This window comes from Anomaloglossus baeobatrachus, chromosome 6 (assembly GCF_048569485.1).
Source record: "Anomaloglossus baeobatrachus isolate aAnoBae1 chromosome 6, aAnoBae1.hap1, whole genome shotgun sequence".
NCBI lineage: Eukaryota > Metazoa > Chordata > Amphibia > Anura > Aromobatidae > Anomaloglossus > Anomaloglossus baeobatrachus.
The window spans coordinates 257,762,764-257,783,773 of NC_134358.1; the positions used below are offsets into that span (position 1 = coordinate 257,762,764).

The 21,010-nt window shown below is 42.0% G+C and overlaps 1 protein-coding gene across 2 annotated transcripts in view; it reads right to left on the reverse strand.

Moving 5' to 3' along the window:
- MYLK4 (myosin light chain kinase family member 4) overlaps positions 1-21,010 on the reverse strand; it is a 252,149-nt gene that overhangs the window by 205,452 nt on the left and 25,687 nt on the right. The window contains exon 1 of one of the 2 annotated variants that reach the window (XM_075314814.1): positions 687-1,404. The exons of the other annotated variant lie outside the window; for it this stretch is intronic. Within the exon in view, the coding sequence (XP_075170929.1) occupies positions 687-1,364 (678 nt within the window). The 5' untranslated portion in view covers positions 1,365-1,404. Of the gene's footprint in view, positions 1-686; positions 1,405-21,010 lie in introns of those variants that run through there. 2 annotated transcript variants of the gene reach the window in all.

Genomic DNA, 21,010 nt, shown 5'->3' on the forward strand with positions numbered 1-21,010 from the left:
TATGTAGTAAAATAATAATTTATGAATCATGTAAGACACAAATGGTGGTTAGGACAAAAAACACAAGGCGCACGAGTTCACACTTTATGCTCCAGTGAATAATCCAATGCATTGGACTGAATTATGAATGATGCTATAATTCACCAGTTTGCATAATTCTGAATTTGTATACAAATATATGCCCTACATTTATCAATTATGTGTCATTCTTAATAGTGTCATTTGTTTTGCTGTAGTTATATCTGATTTTGCAATCCGCTTGTTAAATTTGTCACTTTTGACCTGGAGTAAGTGTGGTGCATTTAATCGGGTCAATCTGCTGATGGTTTGTCAGGGAGATTTCATTGCAACCTTTAAAAAAGTTACTTTTCATAAATATGGCTTTAAATTAATTCCATGCTCTAACATAAAAGGAAGACAAAGAATAATCCTTTCTGCCACAAATACATGTGGCAAAAAAATCATCATATATGGTTTTATACATTCTAGCATAGAAACATTACCTGAAACACAAAAGAAATGTATAAAAGATAAAATATTTGTGTAGAAATTTCATTATTTAGCATTCTTTACTGGAGATGTTAACTATGAAGTAAATGGCATACTAGTAACTGTATAGTATATCCAATTATCCTTTATGTTTTGGGGACTTATACACAGGATGGGCAAATATTGATCAATCTCACCTTGTGACTTCTTTTATTCAAACAAGCATCTTTCTTCCTCTTGGTCTCTATATGTTTTACACAGGTTTTTGCCTTATTTTTATCATTACCTTTCTTTTCTTTTGTGTTTACTTTATTGTCAGTTCTTGGGGGTTCTGCTGAAATGTGCCTTTGTAGAAATTCTAACAATGTAGACAACTTAATCTGCTCCATTAGAAAATGCATCACTCGTTCTGTGCCAAGTAGTATCTTCTCAACTCCATCCAGCCTCTTTGCCTGCTCTTCGGAATATCTATTTATTGAAGAAAGGTGGCTGATCATCTCCAGAAAATGTCCTTTCATTTCTGAAAACATATCTTTAACGTCTGACGATTCACCTTTAGGATGGATTTTTTCATCTTTAGGGTTCTCCATTTTCAGCCTTTGGATGTCTTTTTCAATGTCCACAATATCCTGTGAGATATGTTCAAGCTTTTCAAAAATGTTATCATGTCCCACCAAAACAGTGTCAACTTTATGGTTTAAAAAGTCCAGTTTTGTATCCATAATGTTTATGCTTGTTGGAGTCCTTGTGGCTAAGGGTGTCTGTGATGCCTTCTGAATATTGGTGGGCCCTTGATTCTGTATAGCTTTTGGGTCATACCTTTTGGCCAGAGAGTTCACCAGTGAGGTCTTGGAGATCTTATTGGCTGTACTCATCGTGAATGCTTACTCAGTGGAAATCTATATTCTGCTGAGATTTAAAAAGATGAGGCTGCAAGATGTTCTCTGTTTCCTCGGCGTAAATCACAGCTGTTAACTGACCAGTGTACACTCCAGACAAGGCTTCCTTTATGTTGTTTTTGTATTCATCCTGGTGATGGTGAAAAACTTCACACGATAGAAAACTGGCTTGCAAAGAACAAGTGGTGGGTCCCCTTTTCACCCAGATTAAGTGTAATTAGGAAGAGGACTGACAAATGTATATCCTAAATGCATGAGCTTCCTGACGTCAGAAGTACAACAGGGAAGGGTCTATATTCTAACTTCAATGTAATTTGACAGCCAGGGGCCTGCAAGACATTTGAGAAGCTTCATTCTGGACAGAGTCTTTGCAGCTCTGTTCTTGCATGTCAGATTTATGCTTGTTTCATGCAACTTGATATTAGTACTCAAAGAATAAAGGCCTCTGAAGAGTGACCAAAATTGATGTAGATGAAAGTTTTACAAGGAAAAACAACACCTAATATATCAAATCAATTAGCTGGACAAGTTGGGTGCACACTTTCTTTTTAACCCTATGAGATATTAAAAATGTTTTTTTTTTAAATGCATTTTCTAAGACAGTAAAAGTGTGGAAATTTATTTTTCAACATGATGAAAAATGTACATCTGTTATGTTCAGTATGCATATTGGAAGTATCTTCAGCTTGTTTATTGGCAGATATGTCTAATTACACAAATAGCTTGTGTCAGAGTGATCCAATTACACAGAACATTGTGGTGGCAGAAAGCACACTGTATTTATCTCTTATACAAAGCTGTAAACTTATCCTCTATACCAAGTGTGAGTAAGTCATTTTCCCTAGGGTTCACATAAGAAACTGTAACTGTTGTGGTGGGCCGAATTAATTGTCCGAACTTAATTCTGCCCAATATAAATATTATCACTTTATAATCACAGTATTTTATATGGTTATACAAACACCAGGGCAGCAGGGGAGAGGGGTCGCTGGAGCAAAGGAAGGTGAGTAACTGCTCTTTTTGGTATTCTCATGCAGAACAAGCCAATAGACAAGGAAAATAAGACTATAAAATTGATGTGCAGTTTTCAGCTTGTATTAATTTCATGGATAGTTAACAGGGTCATGATACGTGTGCATGATGGCCAAATGACTTTTAACCCAGATTAAAATGTTCTTCTGGAACAGAATGAGTCTCTGTCTGTTCCAGAAGCATACTTTGGGCTGAGTGAAAAGACATTTGGCCACTGAGTGTGGCATCCACATATTCAGATCCTTGCTTACCATGGATTTGCGGTCCTTTATGAAATTTTATTGAGGCTGGAATCACACTTGTGAGTGTAAAATCGGTCCGATTCTCATGCTAGAAAGTCGGACGATTTTAGTTCACTTTTCATCAGTGTGCTGTCAGCGTGCAATCAGTTTTTACCCTCAGCAGCTGCTATTCATGTACTGTTATGTACAGGGGCATTTACAGTGTTCTCTGCTACATGCGTGAAATGTATTGAGAAAAACGGATGTCACTAGGATGGTGTATGTGCCGTCCGTGTGACATCCGTTTTTTTTCACGCACCCATAGACTTGCATTGAAGAGACTCGTGCGAGAAACTCACCAAAACGCAGCATGCTGCGATTTTTTTTCTCAGTCCAATTTGGACTGAGCAAAAATAGCAGATGGGAGCTGCCTCATTGCTTAACATGGGTCCGAGTGCAATGCGAGATTTTCTCGCATTGCACTCATGCGAGTTAATCGCAAGTGTGAATCCGGCCTAACAAGCGGTGTGGCGGAGAGCTAAACCTCTTTTTACTGAGGTGGCAGCACATGAGCGCACACCAGACATTTGTACACTGTAGGGAGCTTGCTGACAGGCATGAACAGCATGCAACTTATCAAGTGCACCTGACCTGCACCCATAGGCGGATTATAATGAGGGCAATCTGAGATACCACCCGGTGCCCGAGACTCCAGGGGGGCCCATGCTACAAAAAGTAAATTGCCCCATTATAATCCGCATGAAACATTTAAAAAATGCTGAGTCGTCCACCCGCCCTGCAGTACATCGGCAGGACAGAGGCCGCCATCGGGGTAATGAGGGGGGGGGGCGGGTCCCTCATAGAGAGCTGTCCTTTCTTTCTGCTCTGCACTAATATATGTGATCGGGGCAGAGCAGGGGAGAAAATGTACTCAGCAGAACGGAGGCTGAGTAGGTGAAGGACCTGATCACATGACCGGTGAGGTGGCAGGTCTTGTTATTCAGCTGCAGGAGCCTCCGTGCAGCTCCTAGTGTCTGCTATCCTGCTCTACACCGATGAAGAGCTGCAAGATGAGGTAATGTATAGTGTGTAAGGAAATATGCTTGTTGTAGAGCTGTGTGTATATGTGCAGGTAGTCTGTCTGTCTCTTTCTCTCCCTGGCTGGCTGTCTCTTTCTCTCCCTGGCTGGCTGTCTCTTTCTCTCCTTGGCTGGCGGGCTCTTTCTCTTTCTCTCTCTGGCTGGCTGTCTCTTTCTCTTTTTCTCCCTGGCTGGCTGTCTCTTTCTCTTTCTCTCTCTGACTGGCTGTCTCTTTCTCTCTCTGGTTGACTGTCTCTTTCTCTCTCTGGCTGTCTGTCTCTTTCTTTCCCTGGCTGGCTGGCTGTCTCTTTCTCTCTCTGGCTGTCTCTTTCTCTCCCTGGCTGGCTGTCTCTTTCTCTCCCTGGCTGTCTCTTTCTCTCTCTGGCTGGTTGTCTCTTTCTCTCCCTGGCTGGCTGTCTCTTTCCCTGACTGGCTGTCTCACTTTCTCTCCCTGGCCGGCTGTCTCTTTCTCTCCCTGGCTGGCTGTCTTTTTCTCTCCCTGGCTGGCTGTCTCTTTCTTTCCCTGGCTGGCTGTCTCTTTCTCTCCCTGGCTGGCTGTCTCTTCCTCTCTCTGGCTGTCTCTTTCTCTCTCTGGCTGTCTCTTCCTCTCCCCGGCTGGCTGTCTCTTTCTCTCCCCGACTGCTTTCAAAGAAGCAACATGTCAATTGTTTTTGCCATTTGGGTTTTGCACTGCAAAGCTGAGTTTTTGACCAAAGTTCTGCCACAAAAAGGCAGCATTTTGAACAACATAGTGTGAACAAGAAACCCAAATTCCCATAGACTTTGCTTGAATAGAAGAACACATCCATTTTGGCATTAAACAGCGCAGAAGAAAAAGCAGCAAAAAAGCAGGTAAAAAGCAGGTAAAAAGCAACGTGCGCACATACCCTTAATGTGATGATGCGGATTCCTTTAGCGGACACACCCACACACACACAGACACATACACACAGCTTATATGTTAGATATACGCATATGGCTGACGATTCTGTCTTGGGCTTGTCATTTTGATGTCCTGAAAAACAGTACATGCAGCTTTTTTCGGGTTGTCAGAATGATGACTAGTGGTTAATGTTTGATTGATGAAGACTGTTTGCAGAATTGGAGATTTTCCAAGAGTAATGGTGGGACTGTGGAAGGTTGGAGGTAAGTATGCAGAGGTGGATCTGAGCTCACCCTGTAAATACATCACCTGCGTCCTTTCTCTGGGGGACGGCTCCATATTCAAAGAGGCAAAGTCCGGCAATAGAAAAAAGTTGTTTCCAGCATCACGTCCAAGAAATAAGGGTAAAAATCAATTTTATTCCATAACTTACTTGTGCAAATCTAGGAGGATATGTCTAAGACTAAGAACCTCTTTTAGGTGTGAAACTCGTAAGACATTGTTTTATACGTCGTGGACGTCCATCCGGCCTCGTGCTGGTTTTACCCTTATGGAATAAAATTGTTTTTTTAACCTTATTTCTTGGACGTGATGCTGGAAACAACTTCTTTATATTGCCAAAGTTTCAAGGGGTAGAGGCGGAGCTGTGGTGGAGGCAGAGTCTGAAGGGGCCCCAAAAATGTTTGCAGTATGGGGCTCTAAAATTCCTGGTGGCAGCCCTGGGCAGGACGTACTAGCAACATACAGGGTGCTGCGTGGCTGAGGGAGTCCTGCCCACCTGTCTGCCAAAAAAGAGCGTCCTCTGTAATGGTGACGGCAGGCCATGCTGGAGTCCAGTAGCCTGAAGAGTGGAGACGGACTGGTGACCTCTTCTGTGGAGGTGCCTGCCGACCTGTTCACTAGCAGCAGGCAACGGCGGCACACTATGTGAAAGGGGGGGCAATGGTGACACACTATGTGAAAGGGTGGGCAATGGCAGCACACTATGTGAAAGGGGAGGCAATGGCAGCACACTATGTGAAAGGAGGGGGGACGAGGGTGTCTTCTATCAAAATGTTCTGGGGCATCTGCTCTACGTAGTTTCAAGTCTCCATTCCCAATACATCCACTGTATGTATAGATTGGGAATGGAGGTTTGAAACTGCATGGGTGAAACTCCCCAGCACACTGTGCCCCACTGGCCCTCCATCTTGGATATTTCCAATGTCTGACTCCACATACTGTGTGTGCCCTTCCATCAGGATATTCTGCATGTATCATGATGTACGTAGTGGATATAGTGGAGGGGCACACACAGAGTGCAGGCCGGGGACAACTGCCCACACCAATCCCATACCCCATATATGTTTTCACTACTACAATAAGGCCATGTGCACACATTGAGTATTTGGTGAGTTTTTTTACCTCAGTATTTTTTACAAATACGGAGGTAGAAAAGTCACTAAATGCTGAACATGCAGACACTGCCTTACAAATAATGAGGTAATGAACTCACTAAATACTAAGCGTGTGCACATGCCCCAAGGCCTCATGCACATGTTCAGTATTAGAGTTTTAGTTACCGTATTTGTTAAGCTATGTTCACATAGGGCAGTTTTGCAGTTTTTTTTCCATTGGTTTAATGTAAATACATGCTAATAACAAGCTGTAGCTTTTGCTCAGATTTTGCTGCAGAAAAAAAAACACCCTGTGTGAACATAGGCTAAGGTCATGAGCACACATTCAGTATTGGTAAGTTTTTACCTCAGTATTTGTAAGGCCTCGTGCACACGAGTATTTGGTGAGTATTTTACTTCAGTATTTGTTAAACTATGTTCACACAGGATGTTGTTGCTCAGTTTTTTTTTTTTATTATTTTTTTATTATTTTTTTTTAAGGCAGTTGTCTTGTTTAAAGTTGGACTGTTCACCACTCTGCCTTATTGGGGTTTTTTTTGTAAACTGAAGGGTATATTTACTAGATTATTGGATGTTTTTAAGGTTTTAGTTTTGGCAACTATTTTTCAGAAATGATCTGTTTCAGGTGTACTGTATGATGATGAACCCGTCACATGACCCGTGTGTAGGGATGGGGGGGCCACAGATCCTGAACAGCTAGGGGCTGTGGTTACCCTTAATCCGCCCCTGCCTGCACCCAAGGGTCAGGTTAACACATCTACGCAGGCCAAGTGTACACTGCGTTGTAGAACATCTGCACCACCACTACTAATTAAATTTTACTTAGGGTATACTCACACTGGCATTTAACTAGCGTATACATCTGATGAGTACTATCTAATGTTTTATCGGACAGCACCTGCTCCAATGTTATATTATAGATCAGTGCTGATCAGCGCTTTTTCTCTCATGCCGAATCAGCATGAAAAAAAAGTTGCTGCATGTTGCGATTGGTAGCGTATATCGGACGGTGTGCACCATATAAGTCTATGGGTGCATGCAAAACATCATCCGAGTGCAGTCTGATATACGCTGACACAGACAATGGAGAAGATGGAGGAATTAAGTTCTCTCTAGATAAACGTGATCTGATTCTTGGATGTGAGAGAATCTGATCAAAACAAAATGACACTCAGCTCACGCTCCCTAAAGAGTTTGAGTCAAATCTAATTTGCATAATACATCCGATTCTGTTGGAAGAGAGAATAAACGTCAGAGTGAGCGAACCCTTAAGGCCATATGGCTGTTTGGTCCATGTCTGCGAGCAGATTATTCATGGTGATCGGTAAATGGAATAAAAACATGATTGATTGTTATGTTTTTCAATTAAAGCCGTAAAAAATTGTAATAAAAACGTAATGTAAATGCCGTGGTTTATCTACTGTTTTGTTTTGTTTTTTTACTATTGCATGTTTCCTAATTTTCTTTCATGCTTTTTCCCTCTTTGATGCGTTTTTGGTGCAGATGTGAATCTGCATTTTGTATGCTTTCTAACTACCACAGAAAAGCTTTAATTCTGTGTTTAAAAATGGCCTCTTTTTTACATACTTTTTTTCAGGCTCCACATAGAAGCCTAAAAAAAATGCATGTATAAGACTGATGTTACTTTTTTAAGTACAGAATTAGAGCTTTTCTGTACTATGAAAAACGCATAAAAACACGGCTTCACATCTGCACTAACAATGCATCAAATAAGGGGGAAATGCATAACAGTAAATGCAATCAAAAATGCAACAAAATTGGAATAACCAGAGAAGAAGTATTTATGCAATATGTGAACATGGCCTTACAGACACAAAAAAGCCAGATGTCATGTAGTAAAGGTACATAAAAATGAGAAAGTTCTGGCAGCTATTACTATGCATGAATGAACAAAATTTAAATCCATAGGTCATAACTAGAGATGGGCAGGACGCACAGATGATGTTGCTCCAGTCCTGGCTAATCAAAAGCCACGCCGTGAAAAGGAAAGATATTTGCAGCCTCCAGTCCAGCTGCCAGGTACCACTGACCTGAACTCTGGACCCACACAAGAAAGGTCACAGTGGTGGGAGAAAGCACATCCGTGCCTCCTAGCCTGCACATTGTCATCCTAGTACATTGCTATAATAGCTCATCTGTGTATTTGTGCTTAAAAATTTAAACTGTAAAGAATAGATACACAGATAAGTGTTCAGAGGTACAGGAATTATAGTCTGCCATGTAATGCCTCCATTCATTGTCTAAGGGGCTGTTGAGCAGTGTGTTTGGCTTTCTTCAGTAGCCCAATAGAGCATGAAAACGGTGGTGATCAGCTGTACGCTATGTTGCACTATTTGGTAATGGGGATAAAAGTTCCATGCCAGGGATAAAGATTCCATGTTCTGCTGATCTGTGCAATTTCCAGTGATCAGACACTATTTAGATAGGTTATAACTTCTTTTTCACTGTACAACCCCTTCAAAATGTGCCAAACTTAAAACTGGAGGATACTATAACTGGGTCTCTCTAGAATTATGGTTTATGCCAGTTCTTTGAGGACTAATGAAAGCTATATTAGACACCTGAGGTGTAGCCTGGGTTATTCAGTTGTCTATAACAACAAACATCAAATTAAACCAGGTTATTATTATTATTATTTATTATTATAGCGCCATTTATTCCATGGCGCTTTACAAGTGAAAGAGGGTATACGTACAACAATCATTAACAGTACAAGACAGACTGGTATAGGAGGAGAGAGGACCCTGCCCGCGAGGGCTCACAGTCTACAGGTTGTTTTTAAATAGGGAAGTGCAATAGAGGAGTAGATCCAGAGTAGCGTTGGATGAGGCCCAAGAAATGAAAGGCCTGGATAAAATGAAATAGAGTCCTTGAGAACAGCGCCTGTGCAAAGAGATTCATGGCTCTTGAGAAACTTTGTTTATACAGGGCTCTGGAGAATAGGGCATGGGCTTGGAGGATTGACCACCTAACTATAAATATAGGGATGCACAAAAGTTTAGTGATCCACTGATTCAAATAAGGTGAGGTTCACACACATACAGTGCTCTCCACTGAGCACTATGTCAGGAATTCCATTGGAAAGGTTCTGACAGACACTCAGAGTCCATAGAGGCCCTTCCCTATTATGAGGCTGAAGAAGTTGCTTTGGACATTGTTTGGCATGAATAAAAATGTGGCAGACCTTTATCCTCACAATAGTGAATGGCCCAGTCAAATTTATTACAGGGTTTATGTCACAATACTGTATTTCAGGGATTACGTTAGATCCTCCAGCACAGTGCTCAGCGGAAAGTAATGTATGGTTGGGTTCACACAACTGTTTTGAACACATCCAAGAAAAACGGTCCAACTTATTTGTTCAAACCTTAATCTGAATTTGATCAGAGTCTGATCAGAATGGCATAGTTTTTTCTCAGACGAGGAGAAACAAGGTTCTCCACCTTCTCCATTTGGTTCTGTCAGTCTGCTAAAATCAGATGTCATTATAGTGCGGTCAGATTTTTTTCACTTACACATAGACTTGCATTGTTGCTTTTGATCTAAAGGCCCTGTCACAATCAGATAAATCTTTGGCAGATCTGTGGTTGCAGTGAAATCATGGACATATTGTTCCATTTGTACACAGCCACAAACCTAGCACTAATTGTCCACAATTTCACTGCAACCACAGATCTGCCGCAGATTTATCTGTGTGTGACAGGGCCTTAACACTTGGATCAAAATCAGACATGCCTCAGATTATTTATTTCTACCACTTGGTCTGAGGTAAAAAATCAATAAGAAGTAAATGGCACTTCCTCTGTGCAGATGATAGTAAATGTTGGGGTGCACTTCAGGTTCCAAGGCCTTATGTCAACAGAAGAATACAAGGCATTCACAAAATTGGCTGCAAAGTGTATTTATTTAATGTGCATAACAGAACGTTTTCGGTCCAATATGGACCTTCCTCAGTAGCACATAGGTGGAGTGGAGTTCAGCGTCGGGTGATTAGTGAGGTATCTACCGCCGCGGGTCCCATGCGGCGGTAGATACCGTGCTAATCACCCGATGTTGAACTCCACTCCTCCTATGTGCTACTAAAGAAGGTCCATATTGGACCGAAAACATTCTGTTATGCACATTAAATAAATACACGTTGCAGCCAATTTTGGGAGTGCCTTGTATTCTTCCGTTGAGGTAAAAAATCATACATGCACAGTCCTATAGAATATCATAGGTTCAATTACTATCCATGAAAAGCACGGATAGCACCTGGACGAGAAAATCGGCGGTGTGCTTGAGCCCATAAAGTGACAGTAAGCACTGTGAAGAAAAGAGATGAACTTTGTAACTAATTACATTGGTCTAAGGGTAGTCTGAGTATTATAAAGAAACGATTACAAACTTTATTAGGTTGCTGATACAGCAGTCCCAGCACATTATGGTGATAATCCTGCTGTCAGGTTCCCTTTGAGAACTGCACCACTATTAATCTTTGTGTCTTAGGCCTCCTTCACACATCAGTGTTTCCGGTACGTGTGGCATCCGTACGTGTGAGACTGTTTTCACAGATATCACATGTACCCATTGTCACCTAAGGTGATCTTCACATGTCAGTGTTTTCACGTGAACCATGTGTCTGTGTGAACCAGACATGTGTGTTCATTGGAACCTCATGGATATATGTCCGTTTTTTCTGTCAGCATGGATGACAAAGGCCAATACAAGTGTATGGCTGCATGTAAACACATACGAAAGAGAAAAAAGGGGAGCGCGATGAGAAGCACCTGTGAAATGGTCAATGTAAAATTATATAATTCTTCTGCTCACCTAGAGGAGTTGTGCGCCCCCGCACAACCCCAGTTAAAGCAGAACTTTTCAAGGCAGAGGTTGCAGCCGTCCTCTCGCTGAACGCTGTGACTGCAGTAGTGCAGTGTGCTCAGTCCATACTGGTTGTCGAAAAGCGTTGTGGCTATAAAGGGACCACTAAGAAAAAGGTTTGAATTTTAAAATCATTGGAATACTTCTTCCCTTCATTAGAGCTCCTTTAGACCGATCCTTTCATTTTCATGTAAAGACATACAGCCTACAGATGGCATCCATGTGCCATCTGTGTGCTGTAAGTGTTTAACATTGAAAGTATAGAAGATTTGTAATTTCATTTTTTATATTAATACCGAAAGAGCACGGGTGACTCACGGGTGACACACTTTTTTAAAAACGTTCAAACGGATGGGCGATTGAAAATAAACACAAATGGTCAAAACGGACTGTGCCACACATACTGTATATGTTTTTATACTGAAGGGGTCCTAAAGTTGCATAGACATGCTGTGGTCTTGCTTCCAGTTTGAGCCCTGTACCTCTGCAGTCTTTTTTCCTGTTTCCCTATACGATCACTTAATCACCACAGTTTCACCTGCAAAACCATGTGTCCACTATAACCAGATGTGCAGTTTTGCAGGTGAAACAGCTGATTCCCTGCCAGTTCCACTGATTATGCAAGTCAGTAAAGAGATACAGGTGGTACAGGGCTGCTGCAGGTAAAACCTGCTGCATGACTGTTGTGTGTGAACAAAGCTAAATAGAGGGAGTACTTTCTCACCACAAATAGCAGGTAGCAGGTCACAGTATCTTTGTAAATAATGTGGATGACTGAAAACACTTATAGAAAGAGGCCAGCTGACTTCCTAGAAAGAGTCCAACATTTGCCAAAATAGAAAGAGCTTGTGTGTCAGGAGGTCAACATTCTGTTGTATGTAAATTTCTAAGCCACATAACAGCAGCAGATGTGCAGATGAAAAGGTTGTGGAGAATAGGTTATACACATACATACATACATACATATATATACATATGCATATATATATATATATATATATATATATATATATATATACATACATACATACATACATACATACAATATCTAAAAAGACACACATGCATGTTTTTCTCACTATCTGACATGAAATCAGAATAAACCTTTTCCGTTTTAGGTCACTTAGGAACCAGAATTATTTATATTTGCCAAAAGTCTGAATAATGAGAGAAAGAATGTGTTAAGTTATTTTTTTTTTTATAACTTTCTACACAGTTGAAAATTTACATACACTAAAGGCCCTATCACACACAGAGATAATTCTTTGGCAGATCTGTGGTTGCAGTGAAATCATGGACATATTGTTCCATTTGTACACAGCCACAAACCTGGCACTGATTGTCCACAATTTCACTGCAACCACAGATCTGCCACAGATCTGCCACAGATCTGCCACAGATCTGCCACAGATCTGCCACAGATCTGCCACAGATCTGCCACAGATCTGCCACAGCTTTATCTCTGTGTGTGACAGGGCCTTAAGAGTACAATGCCTTTAAACAATATGGGACAGCCCATATGATGATGTCATGTCTTTGGAAGCTTCTGTTTATTGGCAACTTTATTGTAATTCATTCAAAAGTACAACTTGCCCTGCACAAATCAAGCCCTCATACATCTATGTGGACAGAAGAATAAAAAAAGTTATGGCCCTTGTTGGAATATTGGTGGAAAAAAAGAAAAATGCAAAAAATTGTCAGGAAGACATCATGTGTTTTTGCATCCTTACTATATACTTCAGTGCAGGGTCAATAAATGAAATTATGAATATATAAATACACAATACTAAAAAAAAACAGGATGCCAGTGTGGCGCACCTCAGGCTTCAGTCGCCACAGACATACTGCATCTCAGCCAGAGGTGTGGTGCGCCATCCTGGGTAAGGAAGAGGTCATCCACTGGTAGACACAAAACTTGAACACTCTCATTTAGCAACACTCCATTAGTGGTTAGGGCCTAGTGCAACTAAACTTCTATAGTAGTTAGCACCATCTCCGAAGCCAGCCTAGGGGTGAAGTCTAGTGAGTGGGAGCAAACTGTAGAAAGTGGAGCAGACTGTGGAAAGTGGAGAGTCGAGAAGGAGCACTGGAGTAGTGAAGACCTGTGGTCTGGAGCTGGTGCAGATCAGCCCAGGCACAGGAGAGAAGGGGTCTTAAACCCACAAAGAGTGCGCCATACCCCCGTGGTCTCATTCCACATACAGCATATTGAAGTGCAGGGACTTGGCCGCAAACGGGTATCCGGTCCCTAGGCTACAGGAGAAGAACAAACGTGCTCATCAAGTAAAACAGGGGGCTAAGGTACCCGGGATCGACTGGAGTGGAACCCTGCACTCCAAAGGCGGTCACAGACTGGTCGTGTTACCTTGGAACTTGCTACAGTGAGTAAAAATCTTGAGACTGCATCCCTGTGTCATACCGTTATTCACCTGCGCCTCCGGCCCTGCAGCCCCGCCATCTTCGACTACTACCCCCAACAGTCCTGGGTCCCAGCTCTACCTGTGGAGAGCTATAGCCAAGGTGTGCCACCATCGGCCCCAGAGGCCCACATCCCGCAGCGTCGGCTAGCTCTGGCAGAGTACCATAGGTGGCATGTCAAATAACTATCATCATCCCTTGTAAATAATCCCCTTTTTATAACGACACCACCAGGTTCACAGAAATGAGCCTAGCTGCCGCGACATCCCACCCAAGATAAAAGAGACCAGCCCGGTAACGAGTGCCCCACAGCCCTGTCTCGAGTGTGTCATCAGCTTAACGCATTTGACTTCTACATTATTCAGGGCAGATCTCTTTAAAACAAAAATGTTCTTACATTTGAATCATCCTAAATTATATGGCAGTAGTCTTGAAACATAAATCAAAAGCTATTGTGTTCATTCTCCAAACATGGAAAAGGATTCATCAGGTCACGAAAATAATTTACCCTGTGAGATGCAGCAGCTTGGTCGAAAATGTACAGCATACCACATAACTAAAATAAACCACTCACAAAAAGTTAGAGATTAGTGATGAACTCGAGCACTGACCTCGGGCCCAGAGTTCTCAGTGAAGTCCGGGTAATTATCCGGGTCTGGCCATCAGAGTAATAAAAGAAAGTCAAAGACAAAAGAAAGAAAAAAGAATAAAGCAAGTGCGTTATACTTACTGGTCTCCGTGCAACTGTAATTCTGCTTCCAGGCCGCTCACTCTACTTCTGAGGCAGTTCATTATCTTCAGGCATATGCACTGCTCTTCCCGCCCACTGGCAGTCCCAGGGTCTCTGATTGGTTGCAGTCAGACAGCGCCCCTAGGCTGTGTGACAGTGTGTCTGACTGCAATCAAAGGCGCTGATTGGTTGTGCTTAACTTGGCTGTGTATCAAAATAAGAGGAACCAAATGCGTTTTTTTTGTTAATTAATTAAATAAATAATTAAAAAAAAACAGCATGCAGGCCCCCACAATTTTGATACCCAGCCATGATAAAGCTGACAGCTGGGAGCTGGTATTCTCAGGCTGGGGAGACCCATGATATTAGGCCCCTCCAGCCTAAACACAGCAGCCTGCAGCTGCCCAGAATCTAATGGATGCAACAATCTTGGGCGGTTGCAGGCTGCTATTTTTAGGCTGTGGGGGCCCAATAAACATGGGTCTCCCCAGCCTGAGGATACCAGCTACCAGATGTTGGCTTTATCATGGCTGGGTATCATAATATGGGGGGACCCTATGCAAATTTTTGTATCTATTTTTACAGCAATAGACACTCGCACAGTGTCTCTGATTGAAAGCAGTCAGACATGCTGTCACACAGGGTGGGTAGGGGCGCGTTTGACTGCAACCAATCAGATGTGGGGACTGTTGGTGGGCGGTGAAGCAATGCATATGCATGAGGGATAATGAGCGGCCCCGGAAGTAGTGTTAAAGCCGCCCCTAGGCTGTGTGACAGTGTTTGACTGCAACCAATCAAAGGCGCTGATTGGTTGCGCTTAACTTGGCTGTGTATCAAAATAAAAGGAACTGAATGCAGGGTCTTTTTTTGTTAATTAATTAAATAAATTTTAAATAAAATAGCATGCGGTCCCCCACAATTTTGGTACCCAGCCATGATAAAGTTGACAGCTGGGTGCTGGTATTCTCAGGCTAGGGAGACCCATGCCTATTGGGCCCCTCCAGCCTAAAAATAGCAGCCTGCAGATGCCCAGAATCTAATGGATGAAATAATCTTGAGTGGCTGCAGGTTGCTATTTTTAGACTGTGGGGGCCCAATAAACATGGGTCTACCCAGCCTGAGAATTCCAGCTACCAGCTGTCGGCTTTATCATGGCTGGCTATCATAATATGGGGGGACCCTACACCAATTTATTTTATTTATTTATTTTTACAGCAATAGAGATGCACACAGTGTCTGATTGCAACCAATCAGAGATGCGAGGACTGCTGGTGGGTGGTGGATGGGGGAAGCAATGGATATGCATGAGGGATAATGAGCGGCCCCGGAAGTAGCATTAAAGCCATGTGGGAGAGTAGGTAAATATAACGCACTTGATCCAATTCCCCTATCCCTTCTCCCTCTATTTTAAATCATCAGTTTCTGGTCCTCATAGACTCATATGGGGATTAGCATCCAGCCAGATATCTGGGATCAATTCCGGGCCTGAATGGGTTTTTTTTTTAAACCAGGTTGGACCAACCGATCCCGGCTATTTGAGAGTCTGCCCATTACTATTAGGGATATTTGGCTATTGGGTGAAATTAATGGAAAAGGTAAAAAGTTCATACTACAGTGATTTTTTTAGAATAAAAAATGGCATTTAAGTAGAAGTATGCAATGGTGATTTCCTCATCTAAAACAATTTATTGAAACAAAAGCCAACAAGAATGGTAGGCAAACACCCAAAAATAATATGTCAACTACTTAATAACAGGTCATGTGGCGTTGAGCATTAATTACAGCTTGACAAAACGTCTCATGCTGTTCACAAGGGGAGTTATTGTCTGCTGAGGCATGACATCTTACTCTTCATGAATGGCGGCCCTCAGGTCATTGAGGCTTTGAGGTACAGAATTAAAAGCCTCCCCATGGCGACTCAGCTAATCCCATAAATTTGCTATGGGATTAAGGACTGGACAAAGTGCAGGCCACTCCATTTGAGGTACCCGAGTCTCTAGCAGCCATTCCCTAATGATGCGATCTCGATGAGCTGGAGCATTGCTCTCCATGAAAATGAAATTATGCCTGTGTTGTTCATGCAGATCAACAATGAATGAATTAATGATGTTATTCAAGTAGTAGGAGCTTGACACTGTACCATTCACAAAGTTTAGGGTGATTTTGTATTGACTAGACACATCTGCCTACACTGTATCACAACCACCATCGTCAGGTTGCAACAGTGGCTGATGAATAGTGTTCTCCGTGACATCTCCAACATCGTTTGTGGCTATCATTTCTACTTGGCGTGAATTGACTTTCATTAGTAAACATTTCTGAGGCCCACTGGTCCCTTGTCCAGAAAAACGATGATGCCGGGGTCTGGTGGTGTGGTCAGGTGCCAATACAGATCATCTAGCATGCAGACCACGCTGATGTAAATAGTTTTGAAAGGTCTGACGTGATCCTTGTTTGCCTCTCACCTCCCTTAAATGTGCCTTGAGTTGTGTGGCATTCATCATCTGGTTAAAAAAGGCAGTGTTCTCAATGAAGCGGTCATCAGTGTGAGATGTGGCCAGAAGACATCCACTTCTCTGCCTTTCTGTGACTCTTCCAGTTTCTCTGTATTTTTGTTGCATCCTGCTGATGACACCCGGTGACACTCTAATCTCAGTGACTACTCCTGTCTCCTGTCTGAGAACATCCTGCTTGAAGCCTCGCAACGGAAAGGTACTGTTGATCAATTGTTAGGTGTTGTCTTGGACTCATGACGTCAAAATGTGAACAGCATGATGAGGAGGACTGTTTAAATATCAATTGTATTTGATTCCCAAAATGTACTGGGCATACATAGATCAAATACCTGTTTTGAATTTTGCCATTAAGCTCCCTGGTAGAAAACAGCAATTTGTGCAAAAAGTTCTCAAACATTGAATAGCTGGTCATGTGCACGTGCATGTATACACATGTATCCAACCACTCTATTTATAGTCTATGGGAGTGTCGGAGATAGCCAAGCAATGTACTCACTGTATTCGTTGGGGAAAAAAAAAATAATAAGTAACATAGATGTAGTTTCTAAGTATATAGTCATAGGAACTATTCTAATAAAGAAAATATTTTTACTGAATCAAATCCACCATGATCTCTCAGATTATTAGCCACAAAGTGGAATGATACAAGAGTCTTGCTTTCCATTCAACTTTTCATGGTATTTAGCAAATTTTCACAATTTTTTGCCATGATTTTCTGAAATATAACAAAAATTAAGCAGTTTTGAAAAAAAGAAATATGAACATGATGTGTAAATAAATCTTTAAGGTAAGCTTGTCAGTATCTTTTTCAGATGAATGTAGTGGTATGGCTATAGAGGTGCTTCCATTTGAAGTGCTCAATACACTTCCAACCTGATCTGCGTATGGCTTCTGTAATAGATATATAGAAAAAAACTATCATTCATATTGAGGGACAAACGTCTATACTGGCAAAAAAACTATTTCCAAATGTAATAACCTGCTTAAAGATTCCTTTAAAATAATGTCCGCCATTTAATTTTGCAATCATGAATCTGTGTTCATAATAATATATTTGTATATATGATCATTTTGATTGCAAATGCTATCATTCTAGCGGCATGCTGTCACCACTAGAGGATTCATACTGAATATGAATTTATGCGACTAATATTGACCTTCTAATGGTTGCCGCACCTACCTCAAAAAAGGTTTTGTCTACATAGCCATATAAAGAGAGTGAACTAAGTATTTTTTTAAGTAAATATATTTATAAAGGTGTTAGTGACATGAATTTCTCCCCAGATGTCAGTAACAACCCATCTAATCCACACAGATAAAGAAATCAAATCATAGATGTAATAAATTTAGGCATGTGTAATAATGAGAAATGACCAAGTGAAAAAGTATTGAACACGCTTATTGAAATTTATTACTTTGTACAAAAGCCTTTGTTGGTGATGACTGCTTCAAAACACCTCCTGTAGGGAGACACTAGTCACATGCATTGCTCATGTGTGATTTTAGACCATTCTTCCACACAAACCCTTCAAATCCTAAAAGGTTCCTTTGCCTCCCTCTAAGGACTCTGAGCTTTCGTTCCTTCCATACATTTTTCTATTGGATTCAGGGGTGGTGACTGGCTGGGCTATTCTAGAAGATTTATTTGAGAGTTTCCTTGACTGAGTGTTTGGGATCATTGTTTTTCTGAAATGTCCACTCTTGTTTCATCTTCATCATCTTGATAAATGGCAGCAGATTTTATCAAGAAAATCTCTATACATTTGTCCATTCATCCTTCCATCAATTATATGAAGTTTGCGGAAAACGGCCCCACACTATGATGTTCCCATCACTGTTGGTAGGTATGGTGTTTTTCGAGTGATATACAATGCCTTTGGTCCCCAAAATGATTATGGCATCCAAAGAGTTCAATTTTAGTCTAATTTGACCAGACTATATTCTACCAGTATTTCACAGTCTTGTTTAAATGTTGTTGAGCAAACTTTTAATGCGATTGAGCATGCTTTTTGTTGAGCAGTGGAATCTTGTGTGGTTAATGTGCATCCAGGCTATGGAGGTTGAGTGTATTACTTATTATTTTCTTTGAAACAATTGTACCTGCTGATTCCAGGTCTTTCTATGGCTCTCCACAGATGGCTCTTGGGTCTTGTACAACTCTTCTGATAATTGTTTTCACTCTTCTGTCTGAAATCTCACATAAGCACCTGGCTATGGCTGGTTTATGGTAAAATGATGTTGTTTCCACTTCCGGATTATGGCCACAATAGTGCTCAATGTAGCCTTTAGTAGTTTTGAAATATTTCTGTAACTACTTGCCATCAGTATGTTTTGCCACAATAAGGTTGCGAAGATCTTGAGACAGCTCACTGGCTTTACCCATCATGAGATGTTTCTTGTGTGGCGCTTTGCTAATTAGACACCTGTTTATAGGCCACAAGTTGAACCAGCTGATATTATATTTCACTAAGTGGCAGGATTGCCTTCTAATTACTGATATATTTCAACTGGTATCATGTCTTTCCATGGGTTTGTGTACCTCTCTTTCTTCAAGTGTTCAATACCTTTTCCCTGTTTCACTTCTCATTATGAATTTTTCAACTGGCTAACACGGTACCAAAACCTTTTTCTTTTAACTTCTCATTATTACATATAATTTATGAACATCTTTGGTTTGATTTCTTTAACTGTGTGGATTTGATACGTTTTTACCAACATCTGGGGAGCAATTCCTGTTAATACACCTTTAGAAATATATTTACTGACATGTGACATTGGTGACATGTTCATTATTTATTTAACCTGCTGTATATTATATTTTAGTCGACTGGACTTTTACAGATATGTGAAGAGCAAATCTGTTTATTTTTCATTACATTTCTTTAATCTTCATGTGTGAAAAGGGAAATGATTAAAAAAAAATCAATTTTTATTTGTTTAATATAAAATCATCTGATCACTTGTCCTATATTCCTCTGTCTACCCATCATATCCAGCCCCCTCCTCTGTCTACACATCATATCATTCTGAAATATCACAGTATTGCAGTAAATACTGTAAATCAGTTTCCAATTAAGCTCAGCATGTGGTTGGGCTTTACTGGAGTAAGAAGATGACAGCCATAATGGCCTTTCGCAGGCCCCAATTTGGCATGGTAATCCATTGATATTTTGTGATTGCAGAGGCCACTGGAAGCTGATCCAATGCCTATGCTCCATTCAAATGCCACTGTCATGGTAACTATATGGTTAATAGTAGCATGTAGAGCTCAGCTGCTGCTGTTAGAGACAAATGCCAGTTACGCAACACAGCCAGCATCTACTATATCTTGAGAGAGCTCTTTTCCTAATACTCCTCCACATTTGCAGACCTCAGCAAAGGAGTACAGTTAGGTCCATATGTGCTATGGGGCTATTATAATCAGTCAACTATATGGTAGGTCAATGCACTTCGTTCTTAACCGCAAAAAGTGGAATTTATATCTGTAGTAAAGGAATTGTTCCAAAAGTGAAATTTTGTTTAACCTTCATACTTAATACTTTAGGTTTACTGAATGTCCCTTTTACCTAAGGCTGTGACTAGGTTTCATTACATCTTGACTGTTACTGCTATTAGGTACACTGAGGAAAGAGCATAGGTCAACAACATACATCACATTTTCACTTCTACATTTACTTGACTGTTCGTCTAACAAGTGGGCACCTGCTGCCTCACTGACAATCTGAGTAGGCTTTCCATGATGCACAGAACATGTCATTGTCGCGGGCGGGGAGGAGGGTGTCGGCACACCGCGCTCACCCCTTCTGCTCGGGTCCGGCAGCTGCTCAGTGGTGGCTCGAGCTGTGGGCCGGATCCCGGGGTTTCTCGAGCGACACTCCTCGCCCGTGAGTGAAAGGGGGGTTTGTTGGGTGTGGGGATTGTTATAGTTCGTGACGCCACCCACGGTTTTGGTGATTGCACCACCGCTGCTCAGTATGGGGGTCCCGGGGATGGTGATGCGGAGCAGCCAGGTGTTGTGTTGCCCCTCCGTGGGTAGGGGTTGGTGATCCCGGGGCCCAGTGAAGAGATGTCAAGTGTACGGCCTGGTGGGCGCAGGGACGCGGGGGCAGCGCTGTGCCTTGCGGCACGGTGGTACTCACTCAGCCTGAGACGTGGACACAGTTTGTACGGTAAACCAAACGGCTGGTAGGACGGTCCCACAGACGGCTGCACCTGCACTCCCGGTAGGTGACGGTGATGTCCCTCTTCCTTGCACCTATGTTTGACTTGTGGTAGCGGTGGATTCCCTCCGGTTACCCGCTCCCCGACTACAATCTGGGCCGGAGGAGCTCTACACTTTGCCCGCAGGCGCTGGCCCTGAGAAACTGGTGCCGTGGCGGTGGCGGTGTCTCTCCGGTTCAGGTTGGGCGGTTGCCTTCAATCGGGACTTGGTTGTTGGGGGATCTGCGTCCCCGTCACTGACG